Source organism: Panicum hallii, chromosome 9 (assembly GCF_002211085.1).
Source record: "Panicum hallii strain FIL2 chromosome 9, PHallii_v3.1, whole genome shotgun sequence".
NCBI lineage: Eukaryota > Viridiplantae > Streptophyta > Magnoliopsida > Poales > Poaceae > Panicum > Panicum hallii.
In genome coordinates, this window is record NC_038050.1 from 68,708,456 (window position 1) to 68,732,993 (window position 24,538).

Consider the following 24,538-nt stretch of genomic DNA (forward strand, 5'->3'; position numbering starts at 1 on the left):
TCTAGCTGCTTTGGTCATAGCTGCCATTGCTTCATCTACCACTTTATTGTTAGTCAAAGTGGTGTTGAAGTGGATAAAGTCCCAAATACTTAAGTTGATGGCAGTAAGGAAGGAAGGTGCCTCCATCGAGTTGACAAAAAGCTGGCCCTTGTAGATGTGTGTATGTCTGTTCTGACCAAGATATGGAGTAAAATATCATCAGGCAATTTGCTGAACCTATCATCATCTTCCACCTTCAGGAAACAAAAGAAAGAAGACATCCCTTTGTTTACTAATTATTTGAGTAAAAAATTATTAAGAATATCTAGTTCCGAATTTGTGTTTCTATGTGATATGATTTCAGAACAGTGAATAAGATGGTACAATGATTGCTATATCATAGTTCCGTTCAACAATTACAGACAGACTTAATGGTGAAGATTATGACCGTCAACTTTTAACAAAACCTATTTCATTGAGTAAGAAATCACGCAAGAGAGGCAAAAAAAAAAGGAAATATAGAAAGAAACAGTAAAAAGAAAGCTTACGTGGTTTTCGACGTTATTTGACCCATGAATAATCTACGGAGCTTCTACACGTCTGAAGCTTGCAAACGGCCCTTGTACACAGCTGAAGCTATGAGGCAAAGGGCGCTTGATCTCTGTATATGAGGTCTCCCCGACCTCCACGGAAACTAATTTCAGGGAGCTTTTATTCCAACACAGCGCGCTGGGGGGGGGAAGGGAAGAGAAGAACGATGCCCGAGAGGCCGGTTTCGTCGCGCGTCCTTATTGGGCCACATCTAGGCCCGTAAAATGAATCTCCTCTCCTTCCTCGGCCTGCACGTCATAACAGAAAGTGAAGTCCATCTGAAATTCTGAATTCTAGGCAGCGCTTGTAATCTCAAAAAAACATGAAATTCTGAATTCAAACCGTTCAAAGCTGAGAAATAGGATCTTGTTTGGAGCAAGAGTGTCTCGAATCCTAGTCCTAGATGTGTTTAAATCCGAATCCGATATTGCCAAACAGGCCCTTGAACTGTTCATGCTGGATGCTTGAACGCATTTCGTTAAATTTGCTGACAGACACGGCGGCACCCACATGAAGCGAACTCATGAAGCTTGTGGTCATTCGCCTCAAAAAAGAAAATGAAAATAAGAATATACTTTCTCCGCAGCCATGCCCCCACCCACCCTTCCTTTATCTCTACGCAAAAAACTGAAGTGACAACCTGTGCGGAGAAAAGGCGGCGACATGGACGACCAAGGCTGCTTGCCTGTGCTTCTGGCAGTGGAGTAGACTATGATGGTAGCTTTGCTGGCAGTTATGCTTGCACGTCTTTTTGCTCTACGGCGCTGCGTCTTTCTGCAGATATCAGGAAGGGAAGGATGGCCGACAGGCTATCTTCGTAGCTTTGTGTGCAAGGTGGTATAAAGTTCATCCACTAAGGTGTGATTGCAAGGCAAACGTTTGCTGTTCGGCGATGCATCGGGTGTAATGTAATACAAGCAGAAGAGGAAGGTTCAGATTTCAGAAGGAAAGGATCATACGAGTTGTTCGTAATTTTCGACAAAAGTTTACTCTCATGACGTTACCACATTATGAGGACATCAAAATTTACATCCTGATTAGTGATAACAAGCTCCCAGGTTATATTAGATGAGCATAATTACATAAGAACAGAGTAAAGCCATATCCCAGAAGCTGCAATGCACTACTACGTACTGACAGCGAGCTGCTTCTCTAAGCCTCAAACTTCAATTCTGCAAGTTACCCAACAAGAGAGAGAGAACTTTGTATGATTATTTTTTTTTCTTTTGTACAAAAAAAATTCACAGGGTCCAAACGTATACCACCCCCATCTTCCCTAACTTTGGTGCTCCAAGGTTAAATGTGTGCCGCGTTTGTCAATGTCATTGTGACATCTGCTGCAGCTGCTAAAGCTGGCAAAGTTGATGTGCTATGTTCGTTCCAAAATTACCATTCTGACTTTGTTCCTCAACCTCGCTGTCCTATGATGAAAAACTGTCATCATCAGAGTCGTTCTCTCTTCGTTGTCCATACAGACTTAGAACTGGCAATGAGGTAGTAGCCGAGATGCGGAATGACCTGGCCGACCCAATGACCGTTCTGTCCTGCTGCATCCGGCCAACCTCCTTGCAGACATGATCCAACGTCGACAGGAAGTCCCTCACCACCATGAAGATCCTAAGAGGATGCGCTTCCTCTTTCGCGGTGTCGCCATGGAAGTACTCGGTGATGTCTTTTACTCTCACCAAAGCCCTCTTCTCCTCGCCTCTGACTTGCTCGATCTCCTTCTCAGCTTCCTTCAGAAAGCTTTGCATTGTCGTGAAGAATTTCTGTCCTTGGGTGCATTGCCTCTCGAGCTGCAAGACTGACTTGATCTTTTCAAGACCTGTTTCTAGCTTATTGACATAACCATGCAACACATCAAAGTCCATCATAGCCGCTTTCTTGACATTTCCTAGCTCGCTGCTAAGCCCAGAGACAAGTTTCAGGCCTTGCTTCCGTAACTGCTCGTCTTTAGAGCTGTGAATAATCATGGCACTTTCCTTTTCTGATTTTGCATCTTCTGATCGAATGATTTCTTGGACAACAAAATGCAACAGTGTTGTTTTGCCATCAGTGCCCTTGACGTCTGCAAGTTTTAGGAGAGTATCAAGCTTGAACGCTTTTGCCTCACCCCGGTTTGTGCCAACATTCATCCGGTTCCCGGTTCTCAGCACTGCTTCGAGGAGTTTCAGGAACAACCTACTGCCTTTAAGATCTTCGCAGGCTGCCTGAAAACAGGGTGAAGAAATATTAGATAGCTGTAAGTCAAATATCTGCAGTGGGGATTGATATACAAGTCAGTGATGATGTTAGTTATTCAATGGAAGGATCCATGCAGTATTGACTAGAATTTTAGCATACCTCTAGTGTTTCAAAAGATTTCCTTAGGTAGTTTATTTCAGTCTCGAAATTGGCTCGGTACAGCATGGCGTCAACTCTTCTGAAGGCAAACGGAATATCAAGCAGAGCTTTGAGAAAGCGCTCTGCAGAACCAAGCTTCGACAGGTCACCATTATAATCTCGTAGTTTGAGTTCTTCCTCTTTTGTAGGAGCCATCTTGACTAAAGTCTCTAAAAGTTCAGACCCCAAGCATTCAGCATTGCCTGTTAGATAATACATTAGAAATTAGAAATGACAAATTAACTGTCAGTGAACTCCGTTGTGCAGAGATTATATGATAAACATCCAAACAGCTAACACAGCAATAAGCATCAGCATAAATCATCAAACTGATTCTGTGTAAGATTCAGCCTTTCTGTATAGAAACAGAACAATCTGTAGAAATAGTATGACTAAGATGCTCCACAGCTTCTACAAAATTATTGTCATACAAATGTTGTTATGACAATAAGAAAAACACAAACCCAAACTATGTGTATTTTCCTGCTTAGTTTATCTTTGGATGTCTACACTGTCACCACCCTTCACTGATACCATCCTCTAAAACAGGCAATGTTCAATGTAACAATTGATAGATGAAAAAAAAAACAGCTAACTTGAAAGGTGGCAGCGGCATCTTTGTCCTAGAGTGATTGTCAAGTCCTAGTAATCTGTTGAGATTTTGTTATCAAGAACCAAGGTTACTGTTAGTTTCAACATATCTTAAGTACCAGTCACTATTGAACAGGTAAGACCATCAAGCTCCAAAAGGAAAATCTCATAAAAAGGAAAACAAAGTGTAGATGATACTTTAAAAGAGCATCCTACCCAAGCATCCAGATGCTAAATGCCACATTACCAATACCAGTTGATGATAACAATCCAATTTGTGAATTAGAATAGAAATAAGAAAACCAACAACTCTTATTTTAGCTAAATATTTAAAGTTGTTCCAATATTTTGGGCATCAAAGCAGGAGGTTTACTTTCAGTGAGAAACGTTGGCCACTGAATTTATCCAAACACACAAAATCAGCGTTGCAGTGGCCCAAGGAGCACTCACCGTCCAGCAGTGCATCAGAGACCTCCTCGCACGTAACATTCAATGCACGAAGCAGGATGGCGATGTTCTGCGCTTTCTTCGGGTCGAGCACTCTCTCCTCCTGCCTGAACGGCGGCGCGGTGGTCTTCCTCCCGGCATCCCTGGGCGGCACGGCCGGCGTTGAGTTATTCATGAACAATGCCTCGATCATGTCCTCATCCAACCTGAAAGAAATGCTCTCAACATCAAGCATAATTCACTGATATCCAGCCACAATAGCACATGTAGTAGGACTGTAGGAGGTGTAACAAGATCTCAACTGGAATGAACTTGTCTTGAGCTGGTCCCAGACCATGGCGCGGTCAGAGGTTGCCCGCACTTTGTCCCAGTGCAGCGGCTTCAGCTTCGGCCGCGGCTCGCCGTTCCCAACGAGACCGTCTACCGCGTCGTCCTCTTTACGCATTGACGTGCTCCCGTTGATGTCCGCTGAAGTTGCCTCCGTGATCGGCATCGGCATGGCAATGCGGGGCCCTTCCGGAGGCAACGGCTTGAGCAACCGGCGCCGCGACGTCGGCCCGGACGGCGGCTCCGCGGGCCTTGGGATGGTATTAGATGGAGGCCTCGGTGGTGGCGGCGGCGGAGGAGGTTTAGGAGCGGTGTTGGGCTTCAGCGGTGGCGGTGGTGGACGAGGAGGAGGTGGTGGTGGTGGCGGCGGCGCCTGTGTTGGTTTGGAGGATTGCACCGACCGGGGGGACGGCGAGATCACCTGTTTGATGTCGGGGGTCGAGCCGGCGGAGAAGCGCGTGCGCGGGGGCGTGCGACGGGAGCGCGCGGGAGGCGGTGTCGGCGCAGCAATGGCCGCGACCGGCGGGAAGCAGTCGCTGGTGAGACTGGGGAGGCTTCGACGGGACGCAGTGGTGGTTGTGGGCGGGCTAGACGCGCTGGCCTCACTCCACGTTTCGCCGCCAGGCCCGCCGCCGCCGGAGCCCCCGGATCGCTGGCGCGGCGTGTAGTAGGCGTCCTCGTCGGAGGAACCCATCGTGGCTGCGCGCCGCAGCGGCGGGAGCGGCCGGAGCTCCGGGCTAGGGTGGTCGGTGGGGTCGTCGCGGCCCACCCCGCGGCGCGCGCGCTCGCTGCGCAGCTTGCGGTACGGGGAGCCGACGAGATCGGCGGCAGTGGGCCCGTGGTGGCGGCCGGGCGTGGTGGGCTCCACCGTGCCGACGTAGAGGAACTCGGCGGCCGAGGGCGCGGCGTGGTGGCGCGCGGACCCGCGGTCGGGGCCGAGCAGCTTCTGCGAGTCCCCGCGGCGGCGCGCGCGACCGGTGATGAGGAACGCGCACGCGAAGCCCAGCAGCGCGACCGCTGCGGCCGCGGCCGCCCCCGCCGCAATGATGGTCGCCTTCGCAGGGCCGCCGCGGTGGCTGCCATCACCGGCGCCGGACGGTGCCGTCGGGACGTTCGCCGCGACGGTGGTCGGCGACGACGACGTCGTCGCACCTCCGCCGCCGGCAGGCGCCGTCGGTGGCGCCGGAGGGAAGAAGTCGCCGGGAGGCCCGTCCGGCGTCGCCGGGTCGGATGTGAAGTCCGGGGCGGGCGGAGGCGGCGGCGACGGCGGCGGGGTCCACTCGATGGGGAACAACGGCTGGTGCAGCACCCGCCTGGCCACACCGCCACCGACATCGCCGGACGACGCCGCGGAGAAACCGCAGAACAGCAGCAGCGCGTAGGCCGCCAGTGCCAGCCCGACTCTGGTGGCGGGAGGCATTGGCGGTGCGGCAGAAGAAAGAAGAGAAAAATAAACCGATCGGCCGCGGCCTCGACTTTCTAGAGCGGGAGCGAGGGGGGAGCGAGCGTAGGGAGGGGAGGGGACGCCGCCATTTTTGGCTCCGGAGCAGTAACACACACTGCTGCTGCCGCCGCTGCCACTGGCGGAGGAGATCAACCGTCCCGCTCACACGTGGCGCGGGAATCTGCTGCTTTCCGTTTGCTTCCTTTCGCTGCTCGCTGTTTTCCTTCCCCCTCTCTCCCTTCGCTTTGGATCCCACTCCGCAGAAGAAGAAAAGGAAGATCCGATCAGAAACCCCAAGAGAATTCGGGCGTGATTATCATACGCGATTACACAACCGACGAGGAAAAGAAGGCTCGTTAACGCACGCTTTTGGCTGAAAAAAATGGAGATTTTTTGCGTGGGCTTTGCAAAATGCAAACCCGGAACGGATTAAAATACTCAAGCGATGGAAGGTTGGTGCTTGGTTCGTCGGGCAGGCAAGGAAATATTCCACACCGGACCGGGGCAGTAAACACATGCCGAAGCGGAACCTGATTCTTTGCGTGCCAACAAACTCGATGTGATCGATCTTCAGAGCAGGAAAGGTCTATGTGAACACCCGTACGACTTGCTGGCTTTTCAGAAGAAGAAAAAACTTCGTGGGTTTCATGAGTTCTCTGTGGTAGATGATGATGGTACGCTGCTACCAACGAACTTGCTGCTGAGTGGTGAGTGACAGTGTGACATAGGGAGGTACTCCGTACTCTACAATGACAGGTGGGCCTGGTTGTTTAGTGGATTTGTCTCCGCGCTGCACGGTCGCGTCGCGTTCCCCTCCCGGTGGCACGCGCGCGCTCAGCAGAGCTGGCGGCGATTCACTGTTGCTTGCACCTTGCACGCGACCAGCCGCCGCCGTTCCGTTCCGTTGGCCACGCCAGTGTTTGTTACTGCGGTTGCTTTAGCGATAAACACGGCATGAAACGCAATGATCGAAAGCTGCGTTGCGCAAAAGCGGCGGTATTGTGTCGTTGATGCTAGCTAGCAGGGCATAGTGCTATTCCTTTTTTCCTCTCTCTGTCTTTACAAGACCATCTGGCACTTTTTCTCCTGCATCATTCCGTCTAGTTGGGTAGTAGGGATCTTCAAGAGTTCAAGCGCTTTACTCGCTTTCTTAGTGCTCGGTTAGCTTTAATCCAAAGCCTTTTATTACGGTGGGGAAGGGAGGAGGATGCCCCTCTGCTAGGGATGGCAACGGGTAGGAAATACCCGCGTACCCGCGCATACCGTATCCGGTGGGCGCGGATACGGGTCTGGATCTGTGCCCGCGGGTACGGGCGCGGGTACAACTCTAAACCCACGGATATTTTCTAGCGGGTATGAAAAAATAATATCCGAACCCGCAAACCCGCAAGACCCGCTGACACGTGGGCCCGAGTACCCTTATATATATATATACACGAATTTAGGGTTTCGCTTCCCAACGCCCAGCCACCCAAGCCCCAAGCCGCCAGCCGCCGGCCCCTGTCACCAAGCTATCCGCCGGCCGCCCCCATCCTCCGGCCGCCCCTCCGCTCGCTCCTCCGCCGGCCGCCACCCATCCTCCGCCGGCCCCTCCGCCCGCCCCTCCGCTCACCCCTCCGCCCGCCCCTCTGCCGGCTGCCGCCCCTCTCCTCCTCCTCTGGCCTGTGCGCCGCCTCGCTCGGGCTTGGCGCCGCCGCCCCTCTCCCTTCCCCCTCCTCCCTGTGCCGCCGCCGCCCCTCTCCCTTCCCCCTCCTCCCTGTGCCGTCCGCCGCCCGCCGCCCCTCTCCTCCGCGGATAAATAGATATATCCGCGGATATCCGTTACCCGCGGGTAACGGATGTGGGTACGTTTTGCTATCCGTTGCGGATAATGGGTATGGGTTCGGGTATGATTTTTAGGTCGTGGGTATGGATATCCGGAGTCGATATCCGTGGATAGTTTATCCGTTGCCATCCCTACCCCCTGCCCTGCTGCTGTGTACCTGTAGAGAGAGGGAGGGAGGGAGGGAGGGAGAGAGAGAGACCGTTTGTTTATGGGCCCCCACGTGCATGGTGATGGGCCCGGTCGTCGCCGGCTTTGGGCTTCTCTTTTGTCCGCTTTAGTTCTAGCGGTTAAACTAGTAGCCGGTGATGATTTGTCTAATTGGCACGGCAAGCATCTCCTTTGGCCGGGGATCACGTGGAAAGCGCCCCGATCCCGGAGCGCAGCGCACTGTCTGCCGCTCAGCTCTCCGCCCTCTCGGCTCCTGGACGAGACGGCGTGCGCGCCAGGTGCTCGGGTTTTGCCGTCTTCTTCGCTCGCCGCTCCGTCACGCAGCCACCCGCTCGCTTGCTTGGAACTCGGGCTTACTACTCTTTTGTACTCTGATCAAACTCCCTCGGAATTCGTCGACGCAGTACGCTTGTCTCTCTCACACTGACTGTCCAGGCCAAGTTGTTCAGGGTGTGTTTTGGGTTAGTTCTCTTGAGTCAAACCAGCCGCCCAAGGACACTGAGAAACCTTGGAGCAGAGAGAGAAGATTTTAGAACCCAACCTCGCCATCGAATCGTAGAAAAATAAAAAATTGCTCGTCTCCCAGCTCTGATCCTTGACCTCAACCACTGACGGATGAAGCATGGCGCGGAGATGATCGGGGCCCCCAAAAAATAATGGCACGCGCTGGCATGCGGCGCTAGCGGGAGCAATGCGCTCGAGGGCGGCGGCCCCACGTGGTGGTCTCGTGCTCAGGGTGCAATTAGCTGCGCGTGTAGTAAAAGGGCCGGGCTGGAGCGCCTTGAACCTGCACGTTCATCAGGGGGGCACGCGGTAGGCCCCGTTCCCATCCCGTTTTCCTATCCTGCCGTGGGTGACTAGGTTATTGATGACCCGCGATCATGGTGCTCTCCTGCCGCGGGGAGAAAAACAAAGGGAGGGATGATGGCCATGGTGCCCCGCGGCCAATGGCGAGTTTCTTAGCAGACCGAGCGGGATGAGGATGAGTGATGGTCCTAACTCCTAAGCTGGCATGGCCCTTTGGTGGCTAGGGAAATGGAAAGTGTGAGCATGTCCTGGTTCACTTGGCTCTTTGGTCGTAAGCTTTGGATTCAGAAGCGTGTCTTTTCTTTTTATTTGCCGTCAATTTTGGTCACGGAGTCCTTGTTTGCTTACTCTTGGAATCTTGAAACCAAGCTGAGATGGACTGCGGGAGGAGCGAGACCAGCTGCCAACTGGGCAAGCTAACGTTCCTACGTGGATAGTAGGACTGTACGAGTATCGTTTTGTGACACTGACACCTTCTTTGTCTTGCTACCGACAAGAGAGTCCTACGCAAGATCAGAAGTCGGGCGCGTAGGATATGAGGAGCTGGCCCACCTGCCCGGAAGGACGCCGTGCAGAAGCGTCGGTGCTCAGTGGTTAGCCTGGCTCGTACTGGAGCAGAGCAGAGCAGGTGTACGCGTGCAGCGACAGAGCTGCCCCGGCCGTGATGCGTCGTTTCCTAGCATGAAATCCACGCATTCAATGCGGGATCCGAGACCGGCGGACCACTCTGACGCCCTGACACCCGTGTCCGAGACGAGAGGCTCGAATGAGTCGGCGTTGGGTGACGCGTCGCCATCCTCTGTCGTCTCTGCAATTAAGCTCTGTGCTTGGGTGTGTACGTAGATCACTTTCAGAAAAGAAAAAAAGAAGAAGAAGCTCGAAGATCAGATGCTCACGTCACGTCCAAGTACAAAAAGATGGTACTGGTTACAGAACTGCGTGCTTACGCGCTGTTCTTCAGATCCTCTGATCTCCTCCTTTTTCCCATGTGTTCCCTTATTTGTGTTGAGAGATCCATGGTAGGAGCACCTCCGCCGCACTCTTTCTGTCTTTCACCTCGTTTCAGCCTCAGGATTTCGTGTGAAATATCTAAATTCTGATCCGTAAAAGGTTACGGATTAGATGGCCTGAAATGTTGTGAGTGGCCATCGCTATTGGCATCCCAGCCTCTAAAATTCATCCCAGCCCGATGCGCATCCCATGAGGAATTTGAGGGGCATGGTTGGTTAAACAAACGAATGGAGCCGTGAACACGAGGCTCAGCCCAGCCCAACCCAAACGAGGCACGAGGGAGAAACATGGGCCACAGAGGCGCCAACCCAGCCAGCAGCCTTCTTACGAGACGCGCCGCCTCTGTGTAGCCCGCGGCGGCCCGCCGCACCGTGCCGGTCCGCGAACAGGCTGCTGATCGTATATGGGCTAGGCCATGCGCATTTTCGTCAAAAAGGAAAGTCGCGGCCCGTGCGCTGCTACTGGCGTCCTTTGTGTATGGCGTAGGTGCTACTACCTCAGAGCTCACTCGGTGAGAGTACACCGTACATGGTGGGTGACGCAGTACTGTCTCCCCGCACGTTCTTCAAGCACACACTTTTGACCAGCGGAGCACCTGCGCCACAACTGCGAGCACGGACCTTCCAGCTTCAACACGCTGCGACCGCGTACACCGTCGCCGTCGGACAGGTAGACAGCATTGACCTGCGACCACCGTAGCGTACGCGCGTGACGGCTGAAGGATCGCGGCCGTACCGTACCTCTGATCATTCGTCTTTCCTGCTCGTTCAGGTGAGTACACAGGGTACCACGGTAGCTGCCACTGCATTTGCATGCATAATGCATTGGATTTGCGTGGTCAAGACTCAGGAGTCGAGACTCGAGATGCAGGACGTTCTTTCAGCGCAGGGGCTCTTCGTCCTCAGGATCTGCTGAGCGCCAGCAGCAGCCTACTGCTGATGCTAATACTGTTTACCTGTGATCTACTAGAGCGCTTCTTTTCCAGGAACAACAGTTACCTATCAGCTCTGGCTTCCTATCAGGGAAATCGACACTGCTGTGTCTTTGGCCATCTGCACAGTAATCTACACTCTACAGTAACAAGCCTCTCACCAAGAAGCCTCCCCCCGAAGTCCAAAGCCACACTGTTGGCACGTTTGGTCCGGCTGGCCTCGGTCCTATGTAAACGCACGCACGCATCGGCGGAAGACGCCGGCAGCCGCATCGGGATCCGGCGAGCTTCCGGCCGCCTCCAAGTGTTGCCTTCCCGGCGGCGATACCCAAGCCGCGCGCGCGCATCGATCCATGCCAAAATCGCCAATGGGATGGATGGACGTGAGCGTGAACCCTCCCGTCGGGATCGCACGCACCCGGTCCGCGACAAGGGAACCTGGTCCGACGGCGCGTCGCGTCGCGTCCGGCCAGCTGTGCGCCGGGAGACCGTACGCGCCCGCGCTGCGCTGCGCCTGCCAGCAGCGCCGCCCGTGCCGCGCGCCCGCCGCGAACGACACGGCCCGGCCGCGCGCGCGCGGCCAGTGATCTCGTGATCGGGAGTCCGGACGATCGCGCCGGCCGGCCCGCATGTGGTCGCTACGCACCGTGCCAGTGCACGGAGAAAAGGTGCGTAGGGCGCGTACGGCTTGGGCGGCACCCCATCTGAGGCCTAAGCCGAGCCAGCCGTCGCCTTGGCCGTATCGCGGCACACTTGCATGCCCGCAATGCCGCCCCGGTCCCTCGATCTGTCTGCCTGCCATGCCCAAGCGGCAGGTACAAGTGTACAACGAGCAGGTGGCGCGGTCGATTCCATTGGCAGGGACGGGGGCGCTGGGTACGAAGGTTACGAGCTGGGAGCGGGCGCGCGAGGCTTTTGCGCTTGTCGTCGTCGGGCTCGCCGTCCTTGGTTTGGTTGGGCAGCCGGGCCGGCCGGGGACCCCGCGCCGCGCGGTAGCTGCCCGCCGGCTGCCTATACAAGCCGCCGCCGCGCCGTGCGTTCAAATGAATCGATGGCGGTACGCGCCTGTTGTGGCTGTGGATCTAGCGTTTGCAGGTCTGGCTGACAGCGTGCACGGTGTACGTCGCACAGTTGCAGATCGATGGAACGAGATGTTCCGTCACGTGCGACGGATCGGCCGAGTCAAATGTGGCAGCCAATCATCTATACGTCTGCGCTGTACGGCGACGCACGGGCGCTAAGACTTGGGCCGGGTCGTGCCGGCCCATCCCGGTCCGCTCGTGCCTCGTGCCGTATCGGGCCTAGGAATGTTGTGCTGTGCCGTGACAAGCTTTTTATCAGGTCCAGGCATGGCTCACGGTATTCCGGTACGTATTTACGGTGTGCCAGTCCAAACACGATCCTCGCCTGTATGAATATGTAAGATAAACTTTTTCTAGAGATCCTAAGCATGACGTGCCTCGGCCGCTTTGGGTTGTGTTAACAGACCGTGCCGCAACACATCCCAAGTCCCAGCTCTACGTGCAAGTCTGCCGGATCCAACGACCAACCAAACACTGCATGCATGTGCAGGTTTGATCTTCGATGGGATAATCTAGTTGGCTGCGCCAATGAAGAGTTTGAGAAATACTTATGTTTTTGAGGGGATTTATCACCAATTTGCCTAATGGTGAGTGGTGGATGCATGCATGTTCACTCGCTGTTGCATGGGATATACATATACGAAACTCGTGGATCTACCGTGTTTGCTGCTTGAAAACATGTGTTGTTCACCTTCCCTCGGATGCTTCAAAACAGTTTGTGTTGGTGTGTATGCTCATCCATCTTGTAGATTGTGTTCATTGCTTTTGTTGTGCACTGTAGTATTTCAAGCATTGCAGATTAACAATTACATATTTATTTTTCAGAATCCATATGACATTTAAGCCTAGGAAGATTTTTGTTTATTAACTCAATTTGATTTGTATACTTTGCACTTTAGATGAAATCTATAAAACTTGTGCGACAATATGCACTTGTATTTAATGATCGAGTTTCAACCAAAATTATGAAGGGAAATCATGCCTCAATCTTTATTATAAAAATAATATTTTTGTAATGTGCTTTTTCGTAAATAGAAGGGGACAACCTCACTTATATTTCCATGCTACAATTTTTCTTTTTTTGGCCTTTTGTTTCTGTTAGATTTTTTTGTACAAGCCGTCACAACTTTTGGATGAATGAACTATAGAATTAAAGAATAAGATATTGTAAACATATTTTGCATTTAAGTGCCGTAGAGCTAAGATGACATGTGAAATTGAGCAATATTTTCAGTAATAAATCCAAATAATCATTATACTTCACATCCTATTTGTAGCAAAATTTGTTGGTGAATCGTAAACACTCCTAGCACTTTTCTCGACTAATATCATGGCCATTTTTGTCCAGTTACTTTACATAACTTCTGGGTGTGAAAAAAATATAATGTTGCTTTGTTTATTTTCTTAGAAGAAGATTGTTTTACATAGATACAAAGATGATGAATGAGTAAAAAGAAAATACGATGTCAAGCAATATATACTGGATAATCAGAGTCACAAGCTCACACGATCGCTGCCACTTGCCATCTAATAACAGCACGTTTCGCGAGCAAAAATCAGGGTCGCAACTTGTGATACACAGGATACAGGAACGTTACGTTTGGCCAGCAAGCCTGCAACGTGCTAGCCTGTGCAAATCGTGGTCAGCTGGCGCTCGTCACGAAACTCGTCGTCTACTAAACCCAGCCTTGTTCTAATCCTCCTCCCTCCCCCGTCTCTCCCCACGCAGCGCAGGCACGCCGCCTCTCCCGCACGCCACGCGCAGCTCAACTTCCCAATTCCATCTCCCTCTCTCGCTCTCTCCAACTGCACATTTCGCCCCCCCCCCCCCCTCTAAACGCGCGAGTGTGGAGGACGGAATCCCTTTCTGTTCGGCGCCGTGCTCGCGCGCACCCACCCGCACCGCACGCCGCCTTTTCCTCCGCCCGGCTGCTCCCACTGGGCGAGATCCCCCTTCGCTTTTCCTTTCCTCTTTTCCCCGCGCATGCACGGGCTCTGATTGACGCCATGGGGGACGCCGCCGCCGCCGCGGCATCCACGTCCGCTCCCGCCACGCCCACCTCCATCCTCATCTGCCGGGAGGACGGCAGCGACCTTTTCGCCGACGCCGACGAGGGCGGCGCCGGCGCTGACCTCGTCGTCGCCCGCGACGACCGCCTCCTGGTCGTGGACCAGGACGACGAGTATGTCGCGGTGCTCCTGTCCAAGGAGAGCGCTTCCGCCGCCAGCTGCGGCGAAGTCCTGGCGGAGGAAATGGAGGAGTGGATGAAGGCCGCGCGCTCCGGGTGCGTCCGCTGGATCATCAAGGTCGTTCGCGCGCTCTTCACCCCTTTGCCGCTTACATTTTCATTGGGGAAAAAAATTCGATCTTTGGCGATGTTCGTTCTCTTTTCGTTGCTGCTTGCAGACGACGGCGATGTTCCGGTTCAGCGGGAAGACCGCGTACGTCGCGGTGACGTACCTCGATCGCTTCTTGGCGCAACGGCGAGTCAATGTAAGTATGTAACGAACTGACGAACCTGCATTACCCATTGTGCCATCGCCATCGCCATTGCCGGCTTCTTCCGGCTTCTCGAGTCTCTGATTGATTGATGTATTGACTGATTGTGCATTGTGATCGTCTCTGGTGATGACGGGTTCAGAGGGGGCAGGAGTGGGCGTTGCAGCTGCTCGCGGTGGCGTGCCTGTCGCTGGCGAGCAAAGTGGAGGAGCACCACGCGCCGCGGCTGTCGGAGCTCCGGCTGGACGCGTTCGAGTTCGACAGCGCGTCCATCCTGCGGATGGAGCTCCTCGTCTTGGGCACGCTCCAGTGGCAGATGATCGCCGCCACCCCGTTCCCCTACATCAGCTGCTTCGCGGCGCGGTTCCGTCAGGACGAGCGCCGGGCGATCGTCCTCCGCGCCGTCGAGTGCGTCTTCGCCGCGATCAAAGGTTTGGTCTGGTCCTTCCCCCCACATTTCCTCCCGTTCCCCACCGAATCGGATCGCAAGAACACTGAGATTCCCCCCTCTCCCATTCGCAGCGATGAGCTCGGTGGAGTACCAGCCATCCACCATCGCCGTAGCATCCATCCTCGTCGCGCGCGGCAACGACGAGACACCCGCCGCCAACCTGGACGAGCTCAAGGCGATCCTGGGCTCGTCATGGCCGCAATTAGACACCGTAAGCTCCCGCTCCCTCCTGCCCCACCGCGTCCGTTCTCGCATCGCACCGTGCATTTCTTTCGGGAAGAAGGCTGTTGGTGGAAAGCGCCATGATGAGTAAATGCCGCCGCTGTTCGTCTCTGGCAGGGGCATGTGTACTCCTGCTACAGCGCGATGGCTCAGGAGGAGGACAAGTCGTGGATGCACTCGGCGGAGGTGGCGTCCTCGGGCGTCTCTGTCGCCGCGCACGCCGGGAGCCCGGACGCCTCCGTGGGCACCAATAATGCGGCTGGCACCGCCCCGCCGGCAACCCCGGACAACAACAATAAGAGGAGACGGTTGCGCTCACCTCAGCGCCAGTAGGAGCCTCTGCTGCCTGCTGGGCAGTGGAGTCCAGCTGCGTTTTCAGCTCACTATTTTTCTTTCGTTGAATGAACGAATTCAGATTTCAGGCTGCTGGTGATTGTTTCTCAGGGGAGGCCAACCGGATGCCCGAATCCAAATGGGGGCAAGGGCAAGATTTGATTCTTCTGATTACTGGCAATTGTCACAGGGTGGTTTGGTAATTTAGGATTGGGAAGATTTTTGGTTTTGAGGAGATCTTTCCCGGGATCAAAAGGTAGTGTAGAGAGGAGAGAAGAAAGCTGAAACAGAAGTGAGAAAGCTCTTGCTCAAAGTGAGAATACCTCAGACCTCACCGAGGTACTGATGTCTGAGGTGAAAGTGAAAAGCTAGGAGTCAAGGAGTGGGGAGTCATTTTTTTTTGTGTGTGTGAATACTGTCTGTACCAGCTACTCAGTCTGTCTGTCCTCTATCCTTTTCTGTTTAATAGCCTGTCACTGCATCAGCGACAATAGTTAACCAGATACCATTTCACATGACCACTCGTGTGTCTCTCTCGCTGCTGAGTCATGTTGTTTGAGCAAGCTCATTAGCATGCTCTTTTCAGATGCTAAACAAAGCGCTACTGTCCCATTCCACCTGTGATTGATGACGAAGCCCCCCCCCCCCCCCCCCAACCCGTTGGTGTGCGTGCAGGATGCCGTGCACAGCAGGCAGCTGGGACGCTCGGCCGCTGCCCGCCTTTCTGACGACGTTGCCTTTTGTGCCGTGTCATCAAATCGCCTGCATTGCCTTTGCTTGCTGCTCGCCGGCCATGGCCATGGCCCCCCGGCTGTTGTTGGAGATGGCTGCGGGCTGTGGCTTACTGTTCGTCTCCCTCTTTTTCGTCTCCTGCACCCGCGCACGCTGTGCTCCCTTTATAACTCACTGCGTCGCGTCTCGTGAGCTGTCAAATGGCTTGGTCGCTTGGACAAGGTTGCAGGCTGCAGCGGGGCAGGTGAAAAATGAAATGGGACAAGAGGAGGGAGGTGAGGTGCTCTTCACTTCAGCCCCACTCACTCCTCTGTCCTCTCCTCTCAAGCCTTGCGATCACTAAAAGATCAAGATCGAGAATGGCTTGTGGATGGATGGCCATTGCAATCTCTGCGCGGCGTTTCTTTAGGCCACATGGCCCATGCGGTCAAAAGCGAGCGAGGGCCAGGCACGAGGTGAGAGGGAAGGTACCTGGTAAAAATTGGGCGTACTGCGATGTTGAGCTGTCGTGCGCCTGGCAGCCGGTAAAAAAAATTAAGCGTTTGCTCAACTCAACAAACATGGCAGGGCTGCTGGTTGGTACTGTTGGAATTTTATTCCCAGTGGTTGCTTCGTGCAAGTGCTAAGCCAGGAGCTATTGTCTCGTAGGAGTAACATGCTCAGGCCAGTGCCTTGACTGGTCAAAACGCCTTGGCATCGATGAGAGTGGTGACGCAAGGCATGGGAGCGAGCTGCTTGGTGTCAATACGTGATGTCATGATAAGCCTGGGATGCCGAAACAAGGTAACCGACTGGCAGGCTGATGCAGTGCCTGGTAGTAGTCTTTGGTGTATCTTCTGACGCTGGCATTTGAATCGAAACAGGTTTCTGGTCAAACTTAAATGTGATTCTGTATTTTCTTTCTGTGCTATGTCAAAAGCTCCTGCTAGATTTTATAGGAGTATCAAGAAGCAGAAGATTTACAAGGCTCCTGCTTCTGCACGATCATGATCTGATCAGATCTTGGAAGCTAGCGGGGGTCATTTTCTTGGCAAATCGGAAACATTAAACCCACCATTTCTGAAACTTCTGAGTGAAACATAAGTTAGCAGGTGAAGCAAAATGGTGGGTGTCTAGAAAATCATTCTGGTGAACAATAAGATTTGCCATATACAGTTCCAGCCCCCAACGCTCCAAGGAAAAGCACCAGGAAAAAAAAGGACACCAAAGAACAGCTACAGGAGTCCGAGGCATTTTCTAAGAATCAAGCTCACACAACCTTGGCTCAATGCTCTAAGATTAAATACAGGATAAAAAGGGCAAAGATTCACCTAAAGAGAAACATGATGGCAGAAGGGTCTATCTTATACTACGTGAATGGCGATGCACAAAACTCCATTGCCATGATCAGACCTAGTCCTGCCCAACTTCAGTTTCTGGCTCAAATTAGCTCTAGTTTCCTATGACGAACCAACTGGGATCATCTTGACAATAGCAGCGATAGGCATGCCTATGAAACCGATGAAGATGCATGCGATCCACTGGTTGAATGTGAGAGGTGTAGTGTTTGCGAAATCGCCAAGGAACTGTATTATGATGAACTGGAAGATGACGGTGCTGCCGAGGACCGCGACGAACACGTTGTTGTTTAGAATGCCTTCAAATACGTTTATCTTCTCCATCTCTCGCGAGCTCACCTCATTGAATACCTGCACAGCAAAGAATAAAAGTTTAGTTCACAAGTTAGCGCAAGTAATTCAAACAGAATACAAATGCAACCTAGCGAGTTCATCAGAGCACTTAGCTTGGAAATTACCTGGCAGAATACAAAGCAATTGAAGATAAGTGTGTTCAAGACTAGATCGGAGTTATCACCCTTAATTCCAAACAGCGACTTCCCCTCTGTCTGTAGGTACCAAATCACAAGGAACTGGTAGAAGGCCTGTCCCAGAATGTTCCTCCACATAATGTTACTGATGAAGTTTCCTTTCCTTCCAACAGGTGTCCTCTTCATCAGTTCATTGTTTGGGGGTTCGGTGGCCAATGCCAGTGCACCCAGTGTATCCATGATCATGTTGACCCAAAGCAATTGTACAGCAGTAAGAGGAGCACTCCCTGAATCACCATGCATACAAACAATCAGATGTATAATTTTGAAAAAAATAGAACAAGAAAATTCAGAATACGCTTAAGTAGCGCAAGGATTTCCAAACAATGAACCAATACAGGATTTTAGATTTACCTGTCAAGCAAGCTGAGGAGAAGTTTACAACGAGAGCAACCACATTTACTGTAAGCTGAAACTGCACGAATTTCTGAATGTTGATGTACACAGATCGTCCCCATTTCGCAACAGTGACAATAGTGGAGAAGTTGTCATCAAGAATAATGACATCAGCACTCTCTTTGGCCACCTTCAGCAAGATTTTAAGATGAGTCAAGATGGGAGTAAATTGAATTAACTTGAGATATCATGTAATTAATGGTGCTGCTCATGAACATCAAGAGCTCATAGATGTCGCAGCGGTATAGGAGAATGCAAGAACAAAAATGGGACTGATATAAATATAAATATAGCTAACAATTACAGTCCTAGATATTTGATATCGGTGATAATTAACTATAAGATACCAGTAATAGCATGGTTATTTAATGGACACGGCTAGTTATTTTTTCCCCCAATTTAAGGGAAATCTTGAAATTACCTCAGTTCCGGCAATGCCCATTGCAAGCCCAATATCAGCCTCATGTAGCGCAGGTGCATCGTTTGTCCCATCACCAGTCACCGCAACAACTTCATCCAGATTAGTTCGAAGATGCTTGACAAGGGTGTGCTTATCGAGTGGCGAAGACCTTGCCATCACCTTATGCATTGAAAGCAGAGCATATTGGTCAATGAACAACAAAAAAATACGCAAAGGCGTGCAAATTATAATAGAAGCCATAAACTTACCTGTATGTTTGGTATCAATTGAGTCATCTCTTCTTCACTCTTGGTTCTGAAATCTGGGCCCTCTATGGCAATGCCACCTTCAGTTAAAATGCCGCATTCCCGGGCAATTGCCTTTGCCGTGTTGATGTTGTCACCAGTAACCATCCTGACTGTAATACCCGCCGATCTGCAGATGGCAACTGATTCCTTCACTCCGGGCCGGACAGGGTCTTTGATCCCCACAATGCCAATGCAGGTGTACCCATCCTCTGGAATCTGATCATTGGCTGAGAACCCATCTTGAACTTCCATGTAGGCAAGACATAGGGTGCGAAGTGCCTCGTTTGCAAAGCTATCAATTGTTGCATTCAAGTGATCAATGGTTGCTTTATCCAGGGGGACAACATTGCCTTCCTCATTCAGATACTTGTTGCATGATGCCAGTATGATTTCTGAAGCTCCTTTGCAGTGTGCTCGAAGTGCACCCCCTGGGAGCTGGATGACCACACCCATTCTCTTCTTGGCAGAGTTGAATGGCTCTACCTTGATAAGGGTGCTCGCTTGCCGTACTGCAGAAAAGTCTCCGCCAAGCGACAGGCCGAACTCTAGAATCGCTGTCTCAGTCGGTGTGCCCAGTATTTCACGTTTTCCATCCTGATTGATGACAACATCACCGCCAGTGTTGTTGAATATGGACTGCGAGAGCATCGTCATGACAGAGTCCGGCAGTTCGGAGAATAGGCTCTTGGTATCCGAGGCACCATCCACTTCTTTGATCTTCCCGCAGATGCAGGCCTTGACGACAGTCATGTGGTTTGTCGTGAGTGTGCCGGTCTTGTCGCTGCAGATGGAGGTCGCCGAGCCCATGGTCTCACAGGCTGCAAGGTGCCGGACGAGTGCCTTGTCGTTCATCATCTTCTTCATTGCAAATGCAAGGCTCAGTGTTACGGCAAGCGGCAACCCTTCAGGAACTGCCACGACCACAATTGTTACAGCAATGGCAAAGAACTCAAGCAGCTCCAATGCATCATCTCCAGTCCAGCTCAAGTATGTGCCATCGCTGATCTTGCGCCGGAACAGGCTTTCAGTGAGCACCGCAAACGTGATGACTGCAAAGATGAGGCCTATCTTACCAATGATGGTGGCTACGCCATTCAGCTTGACCTGCAATGGCGTCTCGTCATCACCACCTTCGCTGAGAGTGGCCATCAGCTTCCCCCACTGAGTCCTCATGCCAACTGTCGTGACAAGCATCTTGCAAGAACCGTCCTGCACCTTGGTTCCAGACAGAAGGAATGGGTTCTCAGCATTAACAGCAACCGGCTCGCTCTCTCCAGTCAAGCTTGACTCGTTGATCAGAAGCGAGAAGCCTGACAAGAACAGACCGTCAGCCGGCACCTGATCACCAATGGAGAGGTGGACAATGTCGCCGGCCAGAAGATCATATATTGAGAGTTTCTGCCTGTACCCGCTGCGGGTGACCTGCACAGTGATCTTCTTTTTCTCCTTGTCGAGGTCCTTGAACTGCAGGGACTGGCGGTAGTCGCTTGAAGCTGTGACGAACACGACAAGCAGGATGCTGGCCACAATGCCGAGCCCATCGTGCGCGCCCTTGGGCCACCCCTCAGTGGCGATGCCAACGATGAGCGAGACGAACGCGCACGCTGCAAGGATCATGAGTGTCATGTCCTGGAGCGCCTCCCAGACGAAGACCCAGAAGCCGCGGGATTCTGCCTCGGCGAACTTGTTGATGCCAAACAGTTGCTGCCGTGTTGCCAGCTTGTCGGCCGACGTGGCGAGGCCATCGCACTCCGAGGTGGATAGCTTGGACGCGAGGTTCTCAACGCCACCGTGTGATTTCAGCTTCTTGAGGTCATGGCCCTCGACTATCGAGCTCAGCTCCTCGGCGCAGATGCCGAAACCCGCCGCCTTGACATCGGCAGGGACCTTGTACTCACTCGATGGAGCAAGGCCTGCAGAATTACTGTGGTGTTAAGGTTGATTAAAGAAAGCAAGAGAAGATTATTAAACTTGGATGCTCTAGTGGGGTGGTATCATACCGTGGATGAACTGAAGTGCAGCCTTTGAAACAAGCACGGCAACACGCAGCTTCTCCTGAAATAGGTAAAACATGCAGTAAGTCTCAAGAAGCAATATTTTTGTTCTCAGTTAGCTTACATATCAAAATTGTAGCCAAAGGCTCAAGATAACAAAAGGTTTGATTTGGTAAACATAAATCTACAGTTGCAACTCTGAAGATAGGATTTGAAAATAAACTGTCTAAATGCGAGATTCATGATGAACTCATAATCTTGTTCCTAAAACGAACTGTGAACCCATAAGTTTTCTACTGGATAACCAGCAGACTGCCAGATATTGATCATGGCTCTAGTTAACATTCAAGTGCTAAGTTGCTCTAATTAGTCCTGCAGTCCGCTAATTGCCAATTTGGTGTGCATACCGGAAAAAATCTACCAAAATTTGCGACTAATCTTCATAGATTTATCTATAATAGTATTAAACAATTAAAGCGTCTATCTGTAACGCATGAATATAAAAAGAATTTTAAAACAATCAGCATAGATACAAAAAAACACAGAAAGTTTGTTTTCGCATAGATGCCCAATAGTTAAGTAGAACAAACACATTTATTTTCTGATAGTGATCAATACTTTGCTTAAAAACATATTCCAGTAATCAGAGATATAGTGTCATGTTTACTGGTAAACAAAGTGATAAAAAACCTTATCCACACCTTTAATTATTTAATTGCAGCTTTCAGGTCGTTTTCATAGTCTGAGGAAAACACGGTAATATTTTAACATTTTGCTGTCCAGCTGTCTGCACTTTTCCATGTGCATTCAGCACTTATTATAATACCGTGGTATTGCGTTCCATAATGCCTAATGGTCATTAGTTAACTAACCCTAACAAACAAATGTCCCCTGTAAAAGTACGAGAAGGGCTAAAATTATGCCGCAATGTCCCCTGTAAAAGTAGTTTTTTCCCCTTTTGACTCCATATCACATTTTGTTTTTCCCTGTTATGTAAAATATATTTCCTTTCATTCCAGCATCAAGAAATGCTGATACAAAAAAGGACAGAAGTGAGGTTTTTGACCTCTATTTGGTCAATGGAAGCGTGTGTGGGTTTGTTCTCCTAGATATTGTTCACATATTTTCCTTTGAAACTTTGAGCAACTGTCTTATACCATCTGCAAAATATGTGGAACAGACGAACTACTGGATTCATTCTGAAGTGAGACTTATCCTTAGTTGTTGCTGTGTTCCATGTTTCTGTTTTGACTCAAATCCTGCGCGCACCTCTTTGAACAAATCAACCAAACCTTTTTTGACCGACTCTATATCTAAATTCTGCATCATTTTTCTTTTGGAGACCGAAAGCAATTCCTTAAGAAAAACACTAACGTCGGCATGTATGACGAATTGTCGATACCAAGGACATGAAATTGAAATCGCAGGGCAGGGCAGGAAGTGCAGAAGCAGGGGAAACGCACTGAGCTGAGATCAGGGGGGGAGGAGGAGGAGCAGCACCCTGCACTCACATGGTTTTTCCGCTTCATGGCGGTGACCTCGCTGCGCTTGTCGAGGTTGGCCGTGAAGCGGAATCGCCGCTTGGGGTTCTTGACGACGCCGACGACCTTGCGCCATCTCCCCAGCGCCTCGTCCGACGAGTGCTTGGCCTGCACGCCCCCGAAGTTCTCCTTGAGGTAGCTCTCCATCTGCGCTCCCGGATTGGACCAGCTCCCTAATTCCCCCCTTCTGGGGAAGGGTCGCGCAGGCAGTATATATTCACGCGGCCCGGACGCGTTCAGCTGCGTGGGGCCCGGCCGTTGACGCGCGGGGACGTGACGACGACGACGACGCCTGGCGTGAGCAGGCACATTGCCAGGAAGTTGCGTCGTGCGCGCTCGCGGGGAGGGGCGGGGCGGGGTAAGGAAAGGCGCGGCCGGTGGTTTTCCGGGGATCCGAGGCGGAAGGGCCGGACCAGCGGGAGGAAGAGCAAAGTGGTGGGAAGGACGGAAAGGAAAGGGAGGCAGCGATCCACCCCGTGGTGGGACACGCCGAGTCCTCGCCGTGAACGTTGCGCTGCGCACACGCCGCGCATGCGTCTTTTTTTTCTTAAAAAAAATCGCGCATGCTTGGACCGGGCTGGGCTTGGGCCGATGACGAGTTCTGGCAAAAATCAATTTTTTTCTTTTTTAAAAAAAAAAGAAGGGGAGAAGAGATCACCGCCGGTCCAATTTTTAAGTAAACCACGAGGAGCGAGGTCAATAATACCACCGTGTGTTTAGCGCAGAAGATTACCAGATGGCGACGACTCGAGGCAGGAGGCACGCAGCATAACTTAACAGGACGAACGACATGGTCCCAAGGTTTATGTACCAAATATCACAGAACATGGCCCCACGACGGCACCATCTCCGCTGGATTGGGGCTCGTCAGAGATCTCGATGAGCGCCGCGTTTTCAGAGAGAGAGAGAGAGAGAGAGTCACTGGCTGCGGTCCAAACCGACGTGCTCGCAACCCCGTACGCAGTTTTCCGTGCAAGTTCGGCAGCGGGAGCGAGAGTGCCTGCGAAGTGCGCCGCATTATCCGGTCGGGGACAAGGAGATTTCAAGTCAAAGCCTCAAAGGAGGGATGCGAGCGAGCGAGAGATCAGAGAGGGCGTCTCGCCGTGTAGTTTCACCGTGAAGACCCGAGGACGGACGAGGAACAAACGCCGCGTCTTCTCCGCGGCCGGGAAAAGGGTGGGAGCGCGTGCGCGCCCACCGGCCCACCGCGGCGACCGCGACTCCTCACCTGCACAGCGTGCGCGGGTGGCCCCCTACCTCCTCACCGCACGCGATTCCGTGACGCCGTCGGGGACTAACGATTACACGTTCCGTTGTATTAAAAAAAAATCGCTCGGCAAACCTTGTGTTCTGCTCCCAGTCAGTTTCTTTCTTTTAGGGGAAGACACCACCTTTTATTAAACTTCTAGGAGTATAGAATTACAAATGTCTTCGATTGGTGAAAGAAACCACGCTTGTCTACCTAACTCACACTAAACTGACCTTCTAGCTATCAGCTAACAGATCTTCTAGCTAAGAGCAACTCCAACAAAGATTATAGACCCTCCAAATACTTAAATGGAAGTTGCCTCTATTTTCTTGAGGCTTCTATATTTGCTTCAGCTCCAGCAACAGCTCTCAATTCTAATTTACAGTAGACAGCTCCCTAGAGACCCACTAGGAATAGAGGGTGGAGGAGAGGATTTGGAGGCCGACCCACTAGAAATAGAGGGTGGAGGAGAGAATTTGGAGGCCGACGGTCTAATAGGTGTTTGCCTGCTGAAATGCATCTTTTTTATTTTATCCTTTAAATTTAAATTAGGAGGCTGCTTATAAGGTTTGTTGGAGTTGCTCTAACGCGCGGGTGTCACTAGCAGAGCTACGTGTAGGTGAAACGGGACATAAAGCCGAGGCCCATCTTAAATCGCGCTCTGGGCCTTGGTGTGTGGGCCGTGGGCTGCAGCCTGTAGCTCCGCAAAACATCTGGCACGCTGCTGCTGCGCTCTCCCCGTTTCTCGGAAGTCTGAGGAGTGTGCGTGTCCGTCGCGTTAGCCTCGTCGCCATTTTGGTGGTCGATCCACCCGCTCATGCAACTATGCAAGAGCCCTCCAGTTTAGCTACCAACGCTAGCGATCGACTGGAGCGATTTACATGCCCTTAATCTTTACATGCTATTCCCTCATTTCTGTTCGAGAAACTGATGGGAACGCTTGCCGGTGACAGTGCTCCG

The 24,538-nt window shown here is 51.9% G+C and overlaps 3 protein-coding genes across 3 annotated transcripts; 1 reads left to right on the forward strand and 2 right to left on the reverse strand.

The window, feature by feature from the left end:
* Nucleotides 1-1,585: 1,585 nt before the first annotated feature.
* Nucleotides 1,586-6,186, reverse strand: LOC112878235 (formin-like protein 8). The gene is made up of 4 exons (XM_025942676.1): nucleotides 4,293-6,186; nucleotides 3,994-4,196; nucleotides 2,914-3,155; nucleotides 1,586-2,780 (listed from the first exon to the last, which is right to left on the reverse strand). The coding sequence occupies exons 1-4, from the start codon at nucleotides 5,735-5,737 to the stop codon at nucleotides 1,992-1,994; spliced, it is 2,679 nt and encodes an 892-aa protein (XP_025798461.1). The 5' UTR covers nucleotides 5,738-6,186; the 3' UTR covers nucleotides 1,586-1,991.
* Nucleotides 6,187-13,417: 7,231 nt separating this feature from the next.
* On the forward strand, nucleotides 13,418-15,606 carry LOC112874753 (cyclin-D5-3-like). Its single transcript, XM_025938263.1, has 5 exons — nucleotides 13,418-13,892; nucleotides 13,993-14,079; nucleotides 14,228-14,516; nucleotides 14,608-14,747; nucleotides 14,876-15,606. Exons 1-5 carry the CDS (start codon nucleotides 13,593-13,595, stop codon nucleotides 15,089-15,091), a joined length of 1,032 nt encoding a protein of 343 aa, XP_025794048.1. The 5' UTR covers nucleotides 13,418-13,592; the 3' UTR covers nucleotides 15,092-15,606.
* A 1,309-nt stretch (nucleotides 15,607-16,915) lies between these two features.
* Nucleotides 16,916-22,768, reverse strand: LOC112874752 (calcium-transporting ATPase 10, plasma membrane-type-like). The gene is made up of 7 exons (XM_025938262.1): nucleotides 22,300-22,768; nucleotides 20,795-20,849; nucleotides 18,756-20,707; nucleotides 18,508-18,666; nucleotides 18,045-18,216; nucleotides 17,619-17,917; nucleotides 16,916-17,511 (listed from the first exon to the last, which is right to left on the reverse strand). The coding sequence occupies exons 1-7, from the start codon at nucleotides 22,474-22,476 to the stop codon at nucleotides 17,263-17,265; spliced, it is 3,063 nt and encodes a 1,020-aa protein (XP_025794047.1). The 5' UTR covers nucleotides 22,477-22,768; the 3' UTR covers nucleotides 16,916-17,262.
* Nucleotides 22,769-24,538: the final 1,770 nt, after the last annotated feature.